The 20,611-nt window shown below is 40.3% G+C and overlaps 1 protein-coding gene across 5 annotated transcripts in view; it reads right to left on the bottom strand.

Moving 5' to 3' along the window:
• LOC140715423 (disintegrin and metalloproteinase domain-containing protein 12-like) overlaps positions 1 to 20,611 on the bottom strand; it is a 373,939-nt gene that overhangs the window by 114,341 nt on the left and 238,987 nt on the right. For all 5 annotated transcript variants that reach the window (XM_073027589.1, XM_073027590.1, XM_073027591.1 and 2 more), the window contains 3 exons: positions 7,211 to 7,397; positions 3,337 to 3,402; positions 756 to 827 (listed from right to left, as the gene is read on the bottom strand). In XM_073027589.1, the coding sequence (XP_072883690.1) occupies positions 756 to 827; positions 3,337 to 3,402; positions 7,211 to 7,397 (325 nt within the window). The remainder of the gene's footprint in view (positions 1 to 755; positions 828 to 3,336; positions 3,403 to 7,210; positions 7,398 to 20,611) is intronic.

Below are 20,611 nucleotides of genomic sequence, written 5' to 3'. Positions count from 1 at the left end.
AGGAACACACTCAATGATTCAGCAACAGCTTTGTCCCCTCTGCCATCAGATTTCTGAATGGATATTGAACCCATGAACACCACCTCACCATTGTTGATTTTTCTCTTTTAATGTAATTAATTTAACTATATATTTGTTCTGTAATTTACAGTTTTTAAAATTATTATTATGTATTGCAATGTACTGCTGCTGCTTAACAACAAATTTCACAACATATGCCAGTGATATTAAATCTGATTCTGATTCAGATAACTCAATGGGTTGTATTGAACAACTCTGAAGACCTTAAGGCAGGCAGATTTTTTTGTGGGAGCAGGGTGGAGGAGAAAGCAGGTATAGGTTTTTCAGCCACAAACACGAGAAAATCTCTAGATGCTGGAAATCCAAAACAATACACAAAAAATGCTGTAGGAATTCAGCAGGCTAGGCAGCATCAATGGAAAAGAGTAAACAGTTGACATTTCAAGCTAAGACCCTTCATCAGGACCCTTCAAGAAGTTTTTGAGTGAAGATTAGAGCTAGTAATCTTAAGGCTCACCTTGTTTTTCTTTTCCCAAATCTGCCGTGCAGATATTACTAAGTCAAAAAAAACTTGTACAATGACTCCTTGTCAGAAGAGCAATGAATAAGATCAAATATCCACAAATTAACAAATTACTACATTTGTCACACGACAGTATTTGTTCCACTCCCTTCTCTATTCGTCATTTACTTGGGAACAATTGTTTTATTTAAATACTTTGCTGCATGCTTACCTTATCCACAAAGTTGCCAATTTCTATCAATCTTTGTTTGGTCTTTTCCAAATCCTTTCCATGTTTCTGAAACTGAATATGCGGAAGACACTGATAGTTAAGTTTATGCTATTTTGTTATATCTACCTTAGTATTTATACTTAAGTCAGGAAAATTGACTGGCTAAACAAGTCAGAGAGTAATATAGCTGCAAAATGCTGACATTAATAAAAGTGATTATTTTATTTCAAAGTTTCTGATTGTTGACATCACTGAACTGGAGGTCCATGATCATGACTGTTCTTGGAAATTTTTCTTCAGAAGTGGTTTGCTATTGCCTTCTTCTTAGCAGTGTCTTTACAAGACGGGTGACCCCTAGCCATTAGCAATACTCCAGAGATTGTCTGCCTGGCGTCAGTGGTTACATAAGCAGGACTTGTGACATGCACCAGCTGCTCATACGACCGTCCACGGCTTCGGGTGACCCTGATCATGGGGCTAAGCAGACACTACACTTTGCCTAAGGGTGACCTGAAGGCTAGTGGAGGGAAGTAGCACCTTACACCACCTTTGGTAGGGGCATATCTCCATCTTGCTACCCTACAGTAATATTTCATAGAAAAAAGGGAGCTAGCTTAGATATCCTTATCAACATCATTGGACATGTTTTGCTTCAACATACGGATAATTATGATAATTAGCTGTGTGTGAATTGGCTACTGTGCTTCCTAAATTGCACAAAACGTGATTTGGCTGCAAAGAAATGAAAAGTCCCTAAGACTTACAAGATGTTGTATAAATGCAAGCTTGGTTTTGTTTTTTTTGTAAAAATGACTCTGATGTTTACTGCAAGTTAAAAGTCACTGCTGTATATGATTGCATATGTTACAACAGCAGTTTTGTAACTAATAAATCATATTAAGAAATGCTGTATGATCTGGTAACTAATTGTACACAGCAAACTGGTCCAACCACAATATTGTGGTTTGTACTGACTGGTCTTAAGCTATGGGAAATAGAGAAATAAACAAGAATTTAGTCACAGCATATGGTGTGATTTTATATGCACCATAATCACAGCATTTCTTTGTTGGAAGCATCAGATTTAGAGGTGGGAAGAGTCAGTGAGTCATCGAGAAGGACTGCATAGAAACAGGCCTTTTGGCCCATCTAATCCATGCTGAAACTATTTAAACTGCCTACTGCCATCAACTTTCACCATACCCCTACTATCCATGTACCTATCCAAACTTCTCTTAAACACTGAAATTGAGTTCACATGCACTTGTGCTGTCAGCTCGTTCCACACTCTCACAACCCTCTGAGTAAAGACTCTCACATTCCCCTTAAGGTTTTCGTCTTTCACCCTTAACCCATGACCTCTGGTTGTAGTCCTACCCTCCTAACTCAGTGGGAAAAGAATGCTTGTATTTACCCTATCTACACCCCTCATAATTTTGTATACTTCTATCAAATCTCCCCTCAATCTTCTGCACTCTAAGGAATAAAGTGCTAACCTATTCTATCTTTCCTTTTCACTTCAGGTCTTCCAGACCCAGCAACATCCTTGTAACAGAGGAAGAGGGAGTGGAGGTAATTTCAGTTTGTTTGTAAATGGAAAACTGCTATCCTTCAGTTGGCTACCTAATTTAGATCCTGTTCCATTCACTTTTCATGAACTCCAATGGTGTAAACACCACTAGTTTACAGAGGAAAATGTATGGAATTGAATTGCACAAAACAAATATACATTTGAGACCAGTTTTGTTAGCAAACTGGTTAAATACTTTGTGACATGTTTTGAAAGCTGTGTATGAAAAATAGGCATCCGTTAGTCTTGAGAGACCATGGATTTACGCCTTGGAAAGTTTCCAGGGCGCAGGCCTGGGCAGGGTTGTATGGAAGATCGGCAGTTGCCCAAGCTGCAAGTCTCCTCTCTCCACACCACTGATGTTGTCTGAGGGAAGGGCACTAGGCTGATACAGCTTGGCACCGGTGTCGTCGCAGAGCAATGTGTGGTTAAGTGCCTTGCTCAAGGACACACACGCAGCCTCAGCTGAGGCTCGAACTAGCGACCTTCAGATCACTAGACCAACGCCTTAACCACTTGCCAACATGAAAGACATGGGAGAATATGATCGGTCTGTTGAATTCTGAGCAGTCCTAATTCCATTATATTTCATCAGGACTGATTTCTCAGGTATTTGACATAAAATTTTGTAACTTAACTGCTTTTGACCTGTAACCATTTTTTAAAAAAATCACAAAAGGATGACAATTGCTACACCTAACAGTTATAATGCACAGTGCCTCAGTAATACACAAAATAATCATGGGAAAACTTATTGACTAATGAAGGATAACAAATAGACTTGCCCCACAAATAGACCAAATAGATGGAAAAGAAAATGTGAACATTAATTTACTGAAAACATCGTTTCAAAGTCCACTCATGGAAAATACTTTTATTCTTATCAGTCGACAAACAAAAGCAGTGGTGGTTCTCCTGTTACTCTAGCACTCAATGATAAAACAGAAACCACAATTAATCGAAAAAAAAGGTCTGATGTATTCTGAACTGAAAATGTGTTCATTATCCTACCTCTCGATTGTCTGCTACTATAATCAGTTCCACATATTTAGTGGTCTTCAAGATATCCCTCTTGTGCTGCAAAACAAGGTACAAATAATAAGCTACTATTTTCTAAAAGCTCTCGAATCCCATTTATTTTTAAAAAATATTATAATAAAAGACATTGGAAAAGGGGTATCACAGAGCTTAAAAAAGGCTCTCTGTGAGGTTGAAATACCAATGTCTAAAAAATACTGTTGCATTCATGTAACCTACGCACATTAGAATAGATAACCATATTTAAATCATTTGTGTTTTGATGAGGTAACATGAGGTTTGTTCAAGAAACTGAGTGAGGACAAAGCTCTTGTTAACAACAGAACAATCAGTTTAATATCAGTTTGGAAATTCTAGAACAATAAACAAGGGCAGAATTTTTTTGACAGTCAGTGAGAGCGAAATGCAGTTGATATTGTATATGAGCTTCAGAAGGTTTTAAATAAAATATAATATTATAGGATGTCATCAAAATCAAAGGCGATGTTAGAAGAATGGATAGTAGAGTGGCAAAGGAACAGGAAACACAGCATAGCATGAAAGCTTGTTTTTCCAACTGGTGTTTCCGAGGGATTGGTCAAGAATTGAACTTGTAATATAATTTCCAAATTTGTAGTTGACATCAAATTTAGTGAACTGTGCAGATTATAGTAGTGGGCTATGAGAGATTCTCACTCCCTCCACTACCAGTATACTCTGACTGTAATGTGCACCATTTACAAAGCGTATCACAGCAACTTTGACAGCACATCCAAAATCTACAGCCACAGGCACCTAAAACAGGGGTTCCCAATGTTATTCATGCCACAACTAGGGCATAGGAATAGCACTACCTGTATTTTTCCAAGTAAGCAATATTCAAACTTGCGAAAAAAAACCTTTAAAAAGGCCCTTTTCTTCAATCTGACTAAGTTGTCTGCCTGACCTAGCCCTATTTGGTTGTGTTTAGCCCATAACCCCTTAAACCAGGGGTTCCCAACCATTTTTATGCAATGGACCAAATATCATTAAGCAAAGGGTCCGTGGACAACAGGTTGGGAACCCCTGCCCTACCCTTCTTTATCTGTGTACCTGTCTAAGTGTCTTTTATACATTGCAATTGTACCCACATCTACAGGTTCCTCTGGCAGCTTGTCTGATGTACTCACCACCTTCTGACAGTAAAAGTTGCCCCATGTCCCTTTTAAGTCTTTTCCCTCTCACCTTAAGCCTATGGCCTCTAGTCTTAGGTTTCCATAAGATTGTGACCGTCATCGTACCGACGCTCCTTGTGATTCCATAAAGTCCCCCCTCAGTCTCCTGCACTGCAGGGAAAAATGTCCCAACCTCTACAGCCTCTCCTTATAACTAAAGCCCTCCAGTCTTGTTAACATCCTCATCAATCTATTCTTGACCCTTTGCAGCTTAGTAACATGTAACAAGATGGCAGAATTGCATACAACAATCCAAGTGAGGTCACATCAATGACTCATACAATTGCATTTTAGCATTGCAGTTCCTGCACTCAGTGGCATCCATGCCAAATGCATCCTTCACCATCTTGCCTATGTCTCCATTTTTAGGGAAATGTATACCTGTATCATGAGGTTTCTCTGTTCTGCTATGTTCTCCAGTCTATTGAACAGAGTAAACAACACAGTTCTTATCTGCATAATCTCCGTTTTTTTGTAATCTCTATGAGCCAATGACTTGTTTTGTATATTGTCCCATCAGAAGATAAAGCTGATAAGAGTAAATGTAATAATACCCTTGATAAATGCTCACTTTTGCAGCAGAACCTAATTAACAAGTATGTTCTGGAGCCAATTTCCCAATGGCAAAGTTAAAATGTTCAGTAATAACCAATCAGATGCCGGCTTCTAGGCCTTCTCTGCCGGCTAAAAGTATAATAACATGCATTAAAATGTTAAATACATTACTTGGATAAAATATTCCAATTTAAATGTCTAGATTGCTTAAGAAATGTTTATAATCTTTGAAATCCAATACAGTTGGATTCTGCTGCCTAATTACTTTTCAATGTAGACGGTGGATCAGATTACTTGTATTGTGTATAAATCAATCACGGCTTCACAATCATGCCAAAGATTTCATAAGGTAACAAATGAGCAGCTGGCAATCTTACATGATGTAAAAAATCACTATTGGTATTGCTTCTTAACTGCTACATAAGCTTATAAAATAGTGTAAAAATACTTGAAGGATTCTTCATACTATTCCCATTATACTGACAAGCTCCGAATCATTGTAGGAACTTGCCTCCAATTATTTAAAAACAAGCTACATGTGAAAGGCATGATTTAAAACCATACTATTCATCAACCAGTAGCAAATGATAGTGTTCATATTTCTCAGTCAGAAGCTTAGAGGTTCAAGTTTCAGCCCCGGTCTTAAAGCGTGTAATCCCTGTCTGGACGTTAGTCCAGTTTTGAGGCCCCGTCTTTCATATGAAAAGCCAAAATGAAGACCTATCTGCTTATTCAAGTTAAAGCTGTCCTTGCCTATTGGTAATCTGATAAAATTCTATATTTTTCATCAATATCATTTAACCAATATGTCAGTCAAATAAAATTCTGCACAATTTTAATTTCAGATCAATAATGACTACATGTTAAATGTAGTTAAAAGTATCTGGAGGACATGATGAACATTATAAAAATCCAACTTTTTTATTTCTGTGGTTTATGATTTATTTGGCATATATTTTGACATTTAATACTTGTAAAATATATGCTGAGTATTGCTGATGATGCTGCACAATGAGCACATGCAGTCTTTTGTAATTCAAAGGCCCTTTCACAGTCTTTCATCATTACAAGAGATTCTGCAGATGCTGGAAATCCAGAGCAACGCACATAAAAGGAACTCAGTATCCATGGAGAGGAATGAACATTTGGCATTTTGGTCTAAGATCCTTCATTGGGATTGGAGAGGAAGGGTGAAGACCACTGAACTCATTTGGGTTTGGTTTACTGGTGGGGGCAGGTGGGAGTCTTTAGTTTGCATCATCATATCTGAAGATAAACCTTCACCTCAAGTGCAATATTTTTAAAAATGCAATAGGAAATCATTTTATTTTATGTAACACACATAAAACACTGGAGGAACTCAGCAGGTTAGGCAGAAAAGAGTAAACAGTCGATGCTTCGGGTCGAGACTCTTCATGTGGACTGGAGAAGGGCCTCGGCCTGAGACGTTGACAGTTCACTCTTTTCCAGAGATGCTGCCTGACCTGCTGAGTTCCTCCAGTGTTTTGTGTGTGTTCCTCCAATTTCCAACATCTGCAGATTTTCTTGTGTTTATATTTTATTTATTCCTGTAACTTCTGGCGATTCTTAACTTTGTGAATTTTTTATGTTTTAACTGTGAATGATATCACGAAGAAATGGTTAATGAGAAATAGCAGAATTGCATTTTTAATATTTTCCTTATAATACTGAACAATGAACTCATGACACTGTAGGACACTGCCAGGCACAAAATGTTCTCCTTGTCTTAGAAACAGTCTCCACTGCCTGCTGACCTAAACAGCAGTGAACCCCAGATCTTCCAAAATATTGTATTTTATTAACTGAAAGAAAGTTTTTGTATGAAAATGAAAACACTGAACTCCAACCTCTCTATAATTCTTATATTTGAAGATGGACTATTGCTAAGGCTCAGCGCCAGCATAAACATACATTTAAATTAGATCTGCTAGAAATGTCATGTTGCTGATAGCTGATTCAGTGGAAAATAATTCTATTAGGAAGTTCCTCTCACAAAGCTTCTTAAAACATCATTGATACTTGGCCACACATTGTATGTATGTCATATTCTGTTCCCTAAACAAATATAATTAACCTACCCTTGTGGAAGATCTCTGCAAGGATTCAACAATGCTGTCCATAGTGGTTTCTGAAGTTCTGTAGTTATGTCCACAGGTACCCATAATGCCCTGAAGATTTTCTGCTCGGTAGATCAAGTGTGTATTATTGGTAGCACCTTCAATGGGTTCTAATATATAAGTCTTATTTTCGAATGATACAAATCCCCTGTTGAAGAAAACACAATTTTTGTCAGAAGGAACAGCTCCTAATCTTACAACATAACATTTTCATGCTTAAAATTAAATACTTGATACTATTACACCACCTTGTTTGCCTAGCTCTACAACTTCATCATGTAAAGTCTAGTGTTCTGATTCTGATTTATTATGCATTTTTCTAACCAATGGCCATTGTGGTTTCCTTGAGGTAGACCCCATACTCGGGAATTCTCTGAACTTGAGCATCTTCAGCGCTTTTTGCTCCAGCATTTAAGCATTTATTTTTGCAAGTCTTTTGTTCAACTGGTATATTCTTCTTTGGTTTGGGCATCTGATTTTGCCTGTTTGAAGCAACTAGCAGACATCTTCTCTACAATAAAGAGACTATATGTTGTCATTATTTAATGTAGCAGTAGAGGAGTTGGGTGGTGGAGTGGAGATACGTTTCTACCAAAGGAGGTGCAAAGTGCTCCTTCCCTCTGCTAGCCTGCAGGTCACCCATGGGCAAAGAGTAGCACATGCTCACCCCGATCAGAGTCACATGAAGCCATGGGAGGAGGTGGTGGATGGTCATATGAGCAGCTAGTGCATATCACAAGTCCTACCACTTCTGTAGAACAATTTGCCAAGAACAAACATGGTCCAAGACCATGATCATCAATGTCATACAACACAGCACATAATGATGATGATGAGTATAGGAGTCTTTGGGGAAATCTGAACAGCTCATTAAGCTCTGCATTAACAACTGATTAAAACACATTTTTAAAAGAATTACTAAGAATTATTAAATGCCAAAGAAATTATTAGGTGATAAGAATAATTTCTTTTACTGGTTTGGACATGAACTGAGGAGGTTTCAGTTGGATTTTAGCTTTATTATTAATCTGGCTTTAAAAAAAAGAGTTCAGTACTTAAAATTTGTTAAGTGGCAGCCAAAATGTTTGCCACAGCACTTTTTAATTTTGTAGCAATTTATTCTTAGTGAGAACCTAATTAAATTCAATAAATCTTCACGTTTCAGGAAACCATAAAGCATAAAAGAACTTTTATATTTTCCAACTATTTTAGAGCTTCAATTGATTTGATGCAATGCACCACAGTCAGCAATGAAGAAAGTGCCAACGTAAACTGTCTGCTTGTACTTCATATGCCTGTATTTTACTGTACCGATCGCAAGTTAACATTGGTTCAAATTTCACATCTCTATGAAACCCTGCTTTGATTTCTCCACCAACATGACCCCACAGAGAGATTTCCCTTCCACTGCGAAGCAGCCTAATGACTTTTGTTTCTGTTCACTGATCTTGTGAACCTAGTGTGAGTTAAACAATGAGACCCATCTGCAAGATTGTTTTGTTGAGCAATACATTATTACAGTGACAGGAAAGCAATGAAGTAAGTCTGAAAGAGTCTAGCTGCAGGAACATTCCTTAAACTTCACTTTCATTGAATCTTTTTGTCATTAGGGAGTCATGTTAAATTGATATATTCTCTTTTTAAATTTCATACTTTTCTCTGTCACCCTTGAAAGTTACCACTATCATGCTACCAGGCACATCTAATGGAATCACTCTAACAACCAGGAAGCTTAGCCTTACAAGAGCACTTAAACCTTGGTATGCATAATGGATTGCCACCACTGATTTGCATCAGGTACTGTTTCATAAGATATACGAACAGAAACAGGCCGCTTGCCCCGTTGAGTCTGCTCCACCATTTCATCATGGCTGATCTATTTCCCTCTCAGCATTTAGTCTCCTGCATTCTCCCCATATCCCTTGTTGCCCTGACTAATCTAGAATTTTGTCAACCCCTGTCTTAAGTATACCCAATGACTTGGCGTCCATAGCCACCAATGGCAACAAATTCCACAGATTCACCACTCGCTAGCTAAAGAAATTCCTCACCTCCATTCTAAAAGGACACCCCCCTATTCTGAGGCTGTGTCCTCTGGTTTCAGACTCCCTCACTATAGGAAATATCCTCTCTACATCCACTCTATCACGACATTTCAACGTTCGATAGGTTTTAATGAAGTTACCCCTCATTCTTTTGAATTCCAGTGAGTAGAAGCCAGAGCCATCTACTCACTGTATGACAATTCTTTCAATCCCAGAATCATTTTCTTCAGCCTTCTTTGAGTCCTTTCCAACGTCAGCACATCTTTTCTTAGTTTCAACTCTTTAAAGCTAGCACGACTTAAAACATTTGAGGAGAAACACCAAAGCATGTAAAAACGTAAATCCAATGAAAGTTCTGGCTGACGTTTCCCTGTACATTCATTGTATAATGGGGAGCAGTAGCAGGCATCCTTTATTGATGATGTTTCATTGTGGCGGTGTCACTTTTCATCCGCTCCCTGCTCTATCCGGGAGGGTAGGAAAAGCAAACAGTGGATCTTCTACAGACATTTCACTCAGGGAATGGGTAATGCAAGCTTTGAACCAAACTGATAGCTCATTATTTTTTCTCCCCTCTCCCCAAACTGTCTCTGTCAAGTGACTTTGATAAGAAGTGACAAAGTAATAAACACACGGCTCGTGTCTGTGGAACAAACCATCGAGACCTTGGGCTCATTCCTGTCTTAGTGTCTCCTCTCTCTCTCACTCACCCTTTAGGATTTTGAAGGATGGGCTGGTAATTGAAAGGAGCAAAGAAATACACTATATTTATGAAAGAACTTACATTGTGAAAAGTCATATTTCTCAGTGTAACCTTCCCTACAGGGACTGACAAGCTTTTACACTGAAGTTGTATATTAACACAAAAAAATTGTTGGCCATATACTGCAGTTTTAAAATGGAACCATCCATCTTCACATATTATATTCATCCTTCAGTGATAAAATAATTAAAAAGAAAATGAAATCAAATTCAAAATAGCAATCCAGATTTTTCTTAATGCAAAGTCTTCCTGTAGACCTCCAACACATTTTTGTTCTTTTCCTTTATCTATTCTATGAAAAATATCCATTTTTTCATCAGTGAGTGACACGGCTAAAGTGATTGCTTGCACTGAGGCACCCTTCCTAATCCAGTCATGATATAGTTTTATCTATCACATCTGCTCCATTCTTCACCCTACCACCTTGGGAATTATATTTTTTATTGGGTACAATGTAATCCATATACTATCTCAATTCTTTAGGTTTACCACTTCCAGAGAGCAGCTCACAGCAGGTCCCACTGTAGTCGCCCGTGACTCATCGGTTCCAATTACACTGCCTCAGGTCTGATGGCTTTCTCGGGAGGGTAACACCCATTACTCGCACCCAAGCTGAAAGGTCACAGGTTGCTCCCAAATCAACAGCCCCAAATAATTACATCTAGTGGGTGTTCATTTCACAAAATTGACCATAATTGGCGGTGGGTACATTGTGTTTGATGGCTTCTGTGAATCTGATTATGTCTCTGCATGACTTACTCACCCACTTTCAGGGACATTTAACGTCTTCTTTAATATGTAGTTTTCAAAGCACATTGTACACACTCTTTTCAAACCACACAAACTGCTCTCTGCAAAACTTGCACCAACTAAGTAACCTAGGCTGTACCTTCTGTTCTGCTTCACTGCAGGCACTTCCTGTTCCTGACTATCCAATGCTTCCGGCCTTGAACGTCTGAATGTCTTTTTTCTCATCAAAAAGCTTCCAATAGCTCACACAGACTCCACAAATCACCGGATTTCTAATGAGGAGTTCTCAAAATCTTTGAAATGTCACTAATCACTAAAAATCTTAATTCTGTGAAGAAAACAAGTAAGGATGCTCCCTGCTGCTGCTTGTCAATAAGGGCCAGGTAACGTTCAACTGTGGCACATGGCCACAGTTAGGGTGTTGGACTAGCAAGCTGAAGGTTGTGAGTTCAAGCCCCAGCTGAGGCAGTGTGTTGCGTCCTTATGTGGTCACTTAACTACACATTGCTCCAGTCCACCCAGCTGAAAATGGCAAAATGCTGGGGATTAACCTGGCGTCCATTCCGGGGGGGGGGGGGGGGCAGTCTTGTACTCTCAGTGGCTTCACGCCACAGAAAGCAGCATAAGCACTGGCGTGATGAGCCTATAAGGCTTGGGACAGACTTTAACTTTAACTAATGATCAACTGATTTATTTCCAATTTATCTATTTATTTATTGAGATACAGTGCGGAACAGGCCCTCCCGGCACTTTGAGCCACGCTGCCCAGCAACCATCGATTTAACCGCGGCCTAATCATGGGACAGTTTACAACGATTAACTAATCTACCAACTGGTATGCTTTTGGATTGTAGGAGGAAACCTACACAGTTAGAGTGAGAACATATAAGCTTCTTACAGACAGCAGTGGGAATTTGCCATATATTTGCAATGCATCTAATTCAATCTCCAAGCTCTCAGATGAAGGTTTTGTGTGTGCCTCATGGCCAACGTAATACCATACCACCTTGAAAGTCACCTCCGCAGATTTATCTACCACTACCAGTTCAATAAAGAATGTAAACCCCTCCCTCTCTTTCCTCTTTTGCCTTCACTCTTTAGTTACTTGCATGCAAAATGTAGCTCCTTTAAAATCATTATCTTCTCCATCTTATAATATCTGAAGCAATCACTCAGTTTGCTATCTCTCCACCTACATTCATCTGCTGTTTCCATTGGGAGGGTTAACACCTTTTCTTTCGTATTTGGATCAGGCAAGGTAATATCTAATTGCTGGCTACAACACTCCGGCCAGACGTGGTCCTGTGATCCACAACAGCCAAGCTGGCATATGTTGTGGAATTGACAGTACCATGGGAAGATGGCGTTGAAGAAGCTTATGAGAGGAAAAAGACCAAGTACTCTGAACTGGCAACTGAAGCTGCTCAGAACAGCTGGAAGACCAAGACTTTCCCTGGAGAAGTGGGATGCAGGGGATTCGTTGCTACATCTACGACCAGTCTATTGAAGAAGATGGGGGTGAGGGGTTATTCACTTCAACAAGCAATCAAGTCCTTGACAAATGCAGCAGAAGAAAGCAGTAATTGGATTTGGATTAAAAGGAAAGAGAACAACTGGGCTGCAAGATGAAGACAGGAGGGTACGGAACTGATGGGGTGTATCTGGGACGGCACGTAGCACCGTTGAGCCCTCTGGAGACGTCGTGGGCTTATCAACGAAACGTCAAAGAAGGAGGGTGCCCACCTGATGACCCTGATGAGGTACCTACCCTCCTTGTCACCACTCCAAGCCCACTGCCAACATTGAGAGTGCTGACTTATCGTAGGGATTGAAACATCAAGTCCTATTAGCTCTACTCTACTATCCTTTCAACAATCAGCATTTTTGACAACATGGATCAATATATTTGCTGTCTAAGATATCAGAAGATAACTAGCGATTTATATTAACAAACCAAGCTACCTTTTATCAATGAGGAATAGAAAATTATGAGCCACCTGGACAGAAGTGACAGAGGAAGATTGTTCCCTGTTGTGAAAGCTGAGCACTAGCGGTGAAGAGTGGAAAATTAAGAGATTAAAAATTAAGGGTGACAAAGAGAAAAACCTTTTGACACAGCTTGTGAGCAGAATCTGGATTGTAGAGCCTGCAGGTGTGGTGGTGGAGGAGGCAGGTTCTACTGTGACCTTCAGAAGGGCTGTAGGTAAGTAGATGGCGACGAAAATTTGCAAGGGAATGAAGTGGCCAGGTGGTGGAACTAGGGAGCAGCTCTATTAGAAAGCTATCTATACAATGGGTCGAATGCAGTTCTTCCGAGCTTGTGCTTCTCCCAGCATCTTTTGTTATAACCCTTGTCTTGTTGTGAATAAAACTTGCTTGCAAGCCATTCCCGTGGTACATCACACCTTCCCCATAACATTCCTTATTATTAGAATACAAGTCAGCAACCCTGCACCTGACCAAGTTTGCTATTTTTTCTCAGGTTGTAAGAATGAGGATTGTTGAGGAAAATATATGATGTATTCTAAATGGATTTTAGCTAAACTTTTGACATGGTTGTCCATGGCTGCCTAGTCAAAAATGCAAAAGCCCATGGGATCCAATGAAGTGTTTGCCACTTAGATTTGAAACTGGCTCAGTGGTTTAAGTAAAAGGTAATATGTAACAGATTTGAAAAGTTGTTTCCAAAAGGGTTCCACCAGCTTCAGTGTCTGATCCTTTTCTAGTTATTGCTCATATCAATAATTAAAACTTAAAAATGTTGGGGAGATGATGAGAAATTTGCAAATTTCATAACAATTGGCTGCATGATTGACTGTGAGGGAACATCCAACTGAGAGAACATTGAAAGGTGTGGAAGAACTATGTGAGTTTAAAGTTTAAGTCCAGAATGGGTTGAATAAGGTAGTTCACATGGGCAAGTATTGTGCTTCTTTTTTGTTAGTCACACTAGGTTCAACATTTAAGTTTATTTATCACATGTACATCGAAACATACATTACATGAAATGCATCATTTGTGTTAACAACCAACACACCCGAAGAGGTGCTAATGGCAGCCTGAAAGTGTCAACACACATTCTGGTGCCACCACAGCATGTCCATAATGCTCGGCAGAACAACACAGAACACAACAATCAACAAAACAATTACAGCAAAACAAACCCTGTTCCTCCCTCCCACCAACCTGCATACACAGTCCTCTAATCCCAAGCCAGTCTAGAACTCTACGAGGCCACAGATTCCACACAGTAGACAGCTCTTGTCAGCACATTGTAGGAAAGATGTGACTGCATTAGAGAGTTTACAGGGGATGATGCAAAGACTGGAAAATGTGCACAAAAAGGAACTATTTTATAGGCTAGGGTTGTTTACCTGCAGAATAAAAAGAGATTTAATTTAGGTATATCACAGTATGAAAGTAATTTGATGTAGTAGACAGGGTAAGCAAGGTAAAAAGGCATAACTCTATTTTGAAAAGCCTTTAACAAGGTCACACATGGACAGTTGACCAAGAAGATTCAGTTGGTTGGCATTCAGGATGAGGTAGTACACTTGATTTGACATTGGCTTTGCGGGAGAAGCCAGAGAGTGGCTGAACATGCTTGCCTCTCCGACTGGAGGCCTGTGATTAGTGCTGGGCCAGTTGTTGTTTGTTATTAGTACTAATGATTTGGATGATAGTGTGGCAAAAGTGACCAGCAAATCTGAGGATCACACCCAGATTGGGGGCATACTGGTCAGTGAGGAAGGCTAACAAAGCTTGCAGCAAAATCTGGATCAGCTGAAAAATGGCAGATGGAATTTAATGCAGACAAATGTGAGGTGTTGCAATTTGGGAGGACAAACCAGGGTTGGACTTGCACAGTGAACAGCAGGACACAGAGGAGTGAGGTAGAGCAGAGGGATCTCGAAATACAGATTCATAATTCCTTGAAAGTGCCTTCACAGGTAGATAAGCTTGTAAAGAGAGCTTTAGGCAAAATTGGTCTTCGTACATCACAGTTCTGAGTACAGATGGCGGGATGTTATGTTCAGAATCAGAATCAGAATTAGACATACTTTATTGATCCCGAGGGAAGTTGGGTTTTGTTACAGTCGCACCAACCAAGAATAGTGTAGAAATATAGCAATATAAAACATAAATAATTAAATAATACTAAGTAAATTATTCCAAGTGGAAATAAGTCCAGGATTGGCTCAGGGTGTCTGACACTCCGAGGGAGGAGTTGTAAAGTTTGATGGCCACAGGCAGGAATGACTTCCTATGATGCTCAGTGTTGACATTGGTGAGGCCTAATTTTGAGCATTGTGTGATGTTCTGGTCACCTAACCACACCAGAGATATCAATAAGATTGAAACAGTACAGCAAAAAATTTACAATAATTTTGCTGGGACATGAGGACCTGAATTACAGGGAACGGTTGAATAGGTTAGGACCTTGTTCGCTAGAGCACAGGACACTGAGGGGAGATTTGATAGAGGTTTACAAAATTATGAGAGGCTTACAACCAGGCTTTTCCCACTAGAACTAGAGATTATAGGTTAGGGGCGAAGATGAAATATTTAAGGGAAACATGAAGGAGAATTCTTCACTCAAAGTGAGAGTGTGAAACGAAGTGATGGATGTGGGCTCGATTTCAGTATTTAAGAAAAATTTAGATCGGTACTTGGACGGGGAGGGTATGGTGGCTATGGCTCAGATGTAGCTCAATGGAACTAGGAAGAATAACAGTTCAGCATGGACTAGATAACCTGAAAGGTCTACCTTTGTCCTGCAGTATGTATGAATTTATGATTAATGTATGTAAATAAATCTCCTTCAGCAGAGGGGTGAAAGACAGGGGCATATATTTGAATTTAGTATGAGAAGAAATAGAGGGGAAGTGAAAGGAACTTCTCCCACCCAGCGGGTGTTATGAGTTTGACACTCAGTGCCTGAAAAGGTGGAAGAAACACTAGCCTCAATCACATTTAAACTTCTTGGGATGTGTACCTGAAGTGCTGCCACCTACAGGGCATTGGATCAAATGCTGGAGAAAGGGATTCAGCTTGGGCAGATTTCACTCATTTATTTATCACATGTACGTTGAAACATACTGTGAAATGCATCATTTGGATTACCAACCAACACAACCTAAGGATGTGGTGGGTGTCACCACACATTCCGGCGCTGACATAGCATCCCTACAATGTTCAACAAAAAAGCACAAGTGACAACAGCAACAGAGCATGAGCAATGCAATAACTGCAGCAAAAGAAGCCCCTTTCTGCCCTCCCACCCACACACAGACAGTCCTCTAACCCCAGGATAGGCCGTATCCGGGCCTCCACCCTCCAGTGGACTGATAGACTCACAATCATTGGGCCTCTGACTTCCCCAGTAGATTCGTAGACCCAAGGCTTCAGCCTTTAGGCCTCAGCTTCCGGACTAACCAACTTCAGTCACCTTCGGGCTTCAATTGCCAGTATCAATCCCAGGAGTCGCCAATGACAGGACCCTGAACACCCCACTGGACTCACCTAGGAAGTCACTGGACCTCATGCCTTCTGCCATCATGCACCCCTGATCTCGGGACCCGCTGCCCTGGGCTGACTTGCCAACCTGGGGGCCACCAGCCCCCATCCTCGCTGGCCTTCGTCCACAGCACTTGCAGACCTGGCACCCGTCTGTGGATATCCTCCATTACATGTCCACATTGCTGGCTTTCAAATGCGGAACGTGGATTGAAGGCCTAGACTCTGCTCTGACCTTCAACTTCCTGACATCCCTGTTCCTAAACCCTATCCTGACCCCTAACTTGCCTCGTTGTCCTCAAAACCATCCCTATGAATAAAAAACAGCTAAGTCTGAGCCATGATCTCCATGGAGACCACCGCTCGGCACCATCTTGACCAGAAGTCAGCTGTCTCCACTGACCAGGACGTGGTGGGCTGCTTAGCCTCCTGTGCTACAGTGTTGCTATGATTCTATAAAGTAGCTGTTACACATGGCATAAATTAAAGGAAAACATCATGTGCAGAAAAACTGCCAACCCCTGATCCAAGAAATGGGAACGATGAAAAATGTGGACATTTCCTCTCTGATTAAGACAGAAAATGTTGGAAGTATTCAGCAGCTTAATCTTACTCCTTATTTGGGAACGTATTTGGTAAAAATCCGACTATAAAACGACTCTGATGTAAGGTTTCAAACGTTTAGAATATTTTTGGTTGCATAGTCAATACTGATGATGTCATCAAAGGGTGTGTCTTTTCTTGAAGGAGACCACAATGCTCGACAGGAACATAAATCACCCACTCTCTGTTAATGTTAATTCACCACTTTCCATCTGTTAGATTCAGTAAGACAATCATTTGTTACATAGTCTAAATTTTAATGCTCAGCTAGTTTGCTATGTTCATTTTCCAAAGTGATGAGGAAACGAGGGATTTCAAATCTTTAAGTTTTATTAATTATGAACGAAACATTGCTTCACATACTTTATACAAAATAGTGGGACAAATCTTCATTTTCTTCAATCTTCAAAACGGATTTTATTTTTTTCTTTTATGGAAAGACTTGGCTTTATTTCTTTTGCACCAAAGAATCATGAGATTTTGAAGCCGAGGGAAGGTTATTTGACCAATCATGTCCCTGCTGGTAAAGGAGTTTTGTAGTCTAGGCACATTTTCCTGAAGAAGGGTCTCAGCCTGAAACATCGACTGTTCATTAATTTCCATGGATGCTGTTCGACCTGCTGAGCTCCTCCAGCACTTTGTGTGTGTTGCTTTGTATTTCCACCATCTGCAGCATTTCTTGTGTGTATATTTTAAATTGTCCAGCTTCTGGTCCATTGTCCCTATTTAACAGCATCCACCTCTAACAACATTCTGGGTAGTGAATTCCACACCCCAACAATTTTTGGATGAAATAAACCTCAATATTTCTCAAATCCTTTCACTTTCAGTTAAATCGACAGGTTTTTGACCATGTTAGTTTCTTCACAATTTTATGCCTCGTTAAACTGGGCCCCCAGCTCCTGTTCCAAAGTAAACTAACCCTAGTACAGTCAAATCTTGTCAAGTTGACAACTTTTAAAATGATTCACCAGCATCTGCTCAAATAAAAAAGGATCTAATGCTTTCCCAGTGTATATGACAAATAAACTCTTCTCGGTTTTCCAGCTGGGTACAGGTATCAATTATAACTGACGCTTCGATGACAAGCTCTGCCATCTTTTTCAATGAAGGTGCCTGGGCATGTCTAGTCCAGTGGTATTTATATAAACATTCAACTTATGATGGTGATGGAGAAGAATGGTAGCCTCACATTCCTGGACATTCTACAATGATGGAAATCAGACGGTAGCCTCAGACATGACATCTATCTGAAACCCATTCACCTCAACAATAACAGCCACTATCATGCCTCCAAACGTAGAGTGGTTCTTTCTACTTTGACTAACCATGCAAAAACTATTTTGGGCCCATAGAGTGCCCCCAAGGAAGTAAGCCCCAAGACCGTTCCACCATGGCCAAACTGGGTTGTTCCTTGCCTGGGCCCTGCAGCCTCAGTTCAGCATGTACCTGCCGTGCCACTGTACTGAACCTTTGAGACTCCTGTTCATTGAATCCCCCTGAAAAATATACAGAACTTCTATTATCATTGAGACTGGCTCTACCATAGATACTCTGCTTTGTGCATATCGGGCTAAAATGTACTTACGTTTGCCATTGATTTGGAAGAGAACTATGTTCCCTGCAGGTCAGTGCATTCATAACCTCCATGCATGTTCATTGAGATGTGAAATTCAGGAATGTACTGGAGGTCAGAAGCACCAGATTCCGACCTTTATTTTCACAAAGTTCAAATTTAACCTCTGCTGTTATGATGCCCTTGACTATTCCTCGAGGGCAATAGCTCTGATCTAAGGGGCTGGATAAATTTTATTCTGGCCCCTCATCTTTACACCATCGCACAGATTGCATGTAATGTTGACACATGCATTGCAACACTATTCATTTCAAGATTTAAGACTCAAGTTCAAGATACAAATACATTTATTATCAAAGAATATATAAATTATACCACCTTGAGATTTGCTTGCTCACAGATAGCTACAAAGCAAGAAACTTGAAAGAACCCGATTTAAAATAAAAGAATAAAAATAACAGACCAACACTCGATGTGCAAGAGAGAAAAAATACAAGTCATGCAAATAATTGAAGCGAACAACAGCATTCCGAACCAAAAATGAGTCCTCAGACCCAAACTCTAGAGCAGCCGGAGTAGGCCCAAAGCCTTGCTTGTCAGTTTATCATATTGCTGGGCATGGAGCACAGCAGCTAGGGCAACCTTCATAGCCTCAGGACAATGGAGATGCCCATCGCGGCGCATGAGCGAAATCGGCCTTTGTCCCAGCCGACACCCTGTCTTTTCAGTCTATCTGGGCCAATGTTTAAATTGACCCAATGAGGGAACAGTAAAAAGGCTCCACACCCTGGAGAGAGGCGTGTCCATCATGGAGAGTGAGTGACGTCGGCTCTCATCTTTGATCTGGGCCAGCGTTTAAATTGTCTAAAAGCCGCATTGTACCTGGCACTTGGACTCAGACAACACTGCAGTGAAAGGCCCTGGGCCTAGATCATGCTGCCCAGTGACTCACACTGGACACTTGATTTGAATCAGTTGATTGGGGTTGCAGAACTGGATGAAAAGGCAAGTAGCTGGTTCCTTTTTACTTTATTTTATCTACCTATTTATTTATTTATTGAGAGACAGCGCAGAATAGGCTGATCCAGCCTTTTGAGCTGCACTTCTCAGCAATCCCTGGATTTAATCCGCACCTAATCACAGGACAATTTACAATGACCAATTAACCCGCCAACTTTGGACTGTGAGAAGAAACAGGCGCATCTGGAGGAAACCTACATGATCATGGTGAGAACACACTAACTCCTTACATGCAGCAGCGGGAATTGAACCTGGGTCGTTGCTACTGTAAAGCAATGCGCTAACCACTAAGCAACCGCGCTATACCGTTAATCTTTCACCAACCTGCATCAAATAAATGTGTCAAGTCAACCTCTCATTCATTATTTTTAATTTTTAAAAAATCTCCAATTTTCTTGACCACTTCAACAGTTCATCAATGTCTCTAATGTCAGACTCATTTGGAGACCCTTGAAAAGGCGTTTGACAGCACAAGCTGTAAAAAAGACCAGCAGATTGAACCGGGCAAAGTCGTCTTGAATCTGAGGCATGGTGGGGTCTGGTTGCTATTCATAGACAATGCTGCTTCATTGGTCAGGTATGCCAGCAAAGCACGGAGTTTCATTGGTCGCAAAGGCCCACAATAGATTAGAGGGACTGCTTAGATTTCATGGGTGGCAAACTAGGACCATGATGAGGATGACAAGCTTATTACACTGAAAGTCTTGCATATACAGTGTAACTGTAGACTCTGCATGGGCAATGAAAAAACATTATTAAAAAAACTCAGGCAAACTAATTCCCCTGATAGCCATGATCCCCAAAAACTCTTCCAGGTATTGTACCAAAATCAATGGGATCTGCCTTCTGCAGTTGCAAAAAGAAATAAGATGGATAACATGTTAATTTTATAAGCTGCAAACATCTCTTTAATCTTCAACAGGTTAAGGTCGTAAAACAGGATATTTCCGTGCACTTGATCCTTTACAGATGTTCTTTGAATCCAAATTTATTTGTACAGGTATTTCAGTGAACTGCAAAGCTGTGCTGTTTCAGAGTGGTGCTGACTTGCATTATTTTCTCTGGGGAGAGGAAACTTATCAAATGTA

Source organism: Hemitrygon akajei, chromosome 23, assembly GCF_048418815.1.
Source record: "Hemitrygon akajei chromosome 23, sHemAka1.3, whole genome shotgun sequence".
Lineage (NCBI taxonomy): Eukaryota > Metazoa > Chordata > Chondrichthyes > Myliobatiformes > Dasyatidae > Hemitrygon > Hemitrygon akajei.
This window is presented reverse-complemented; position numbering and strand designations above follow the sequence as displayed.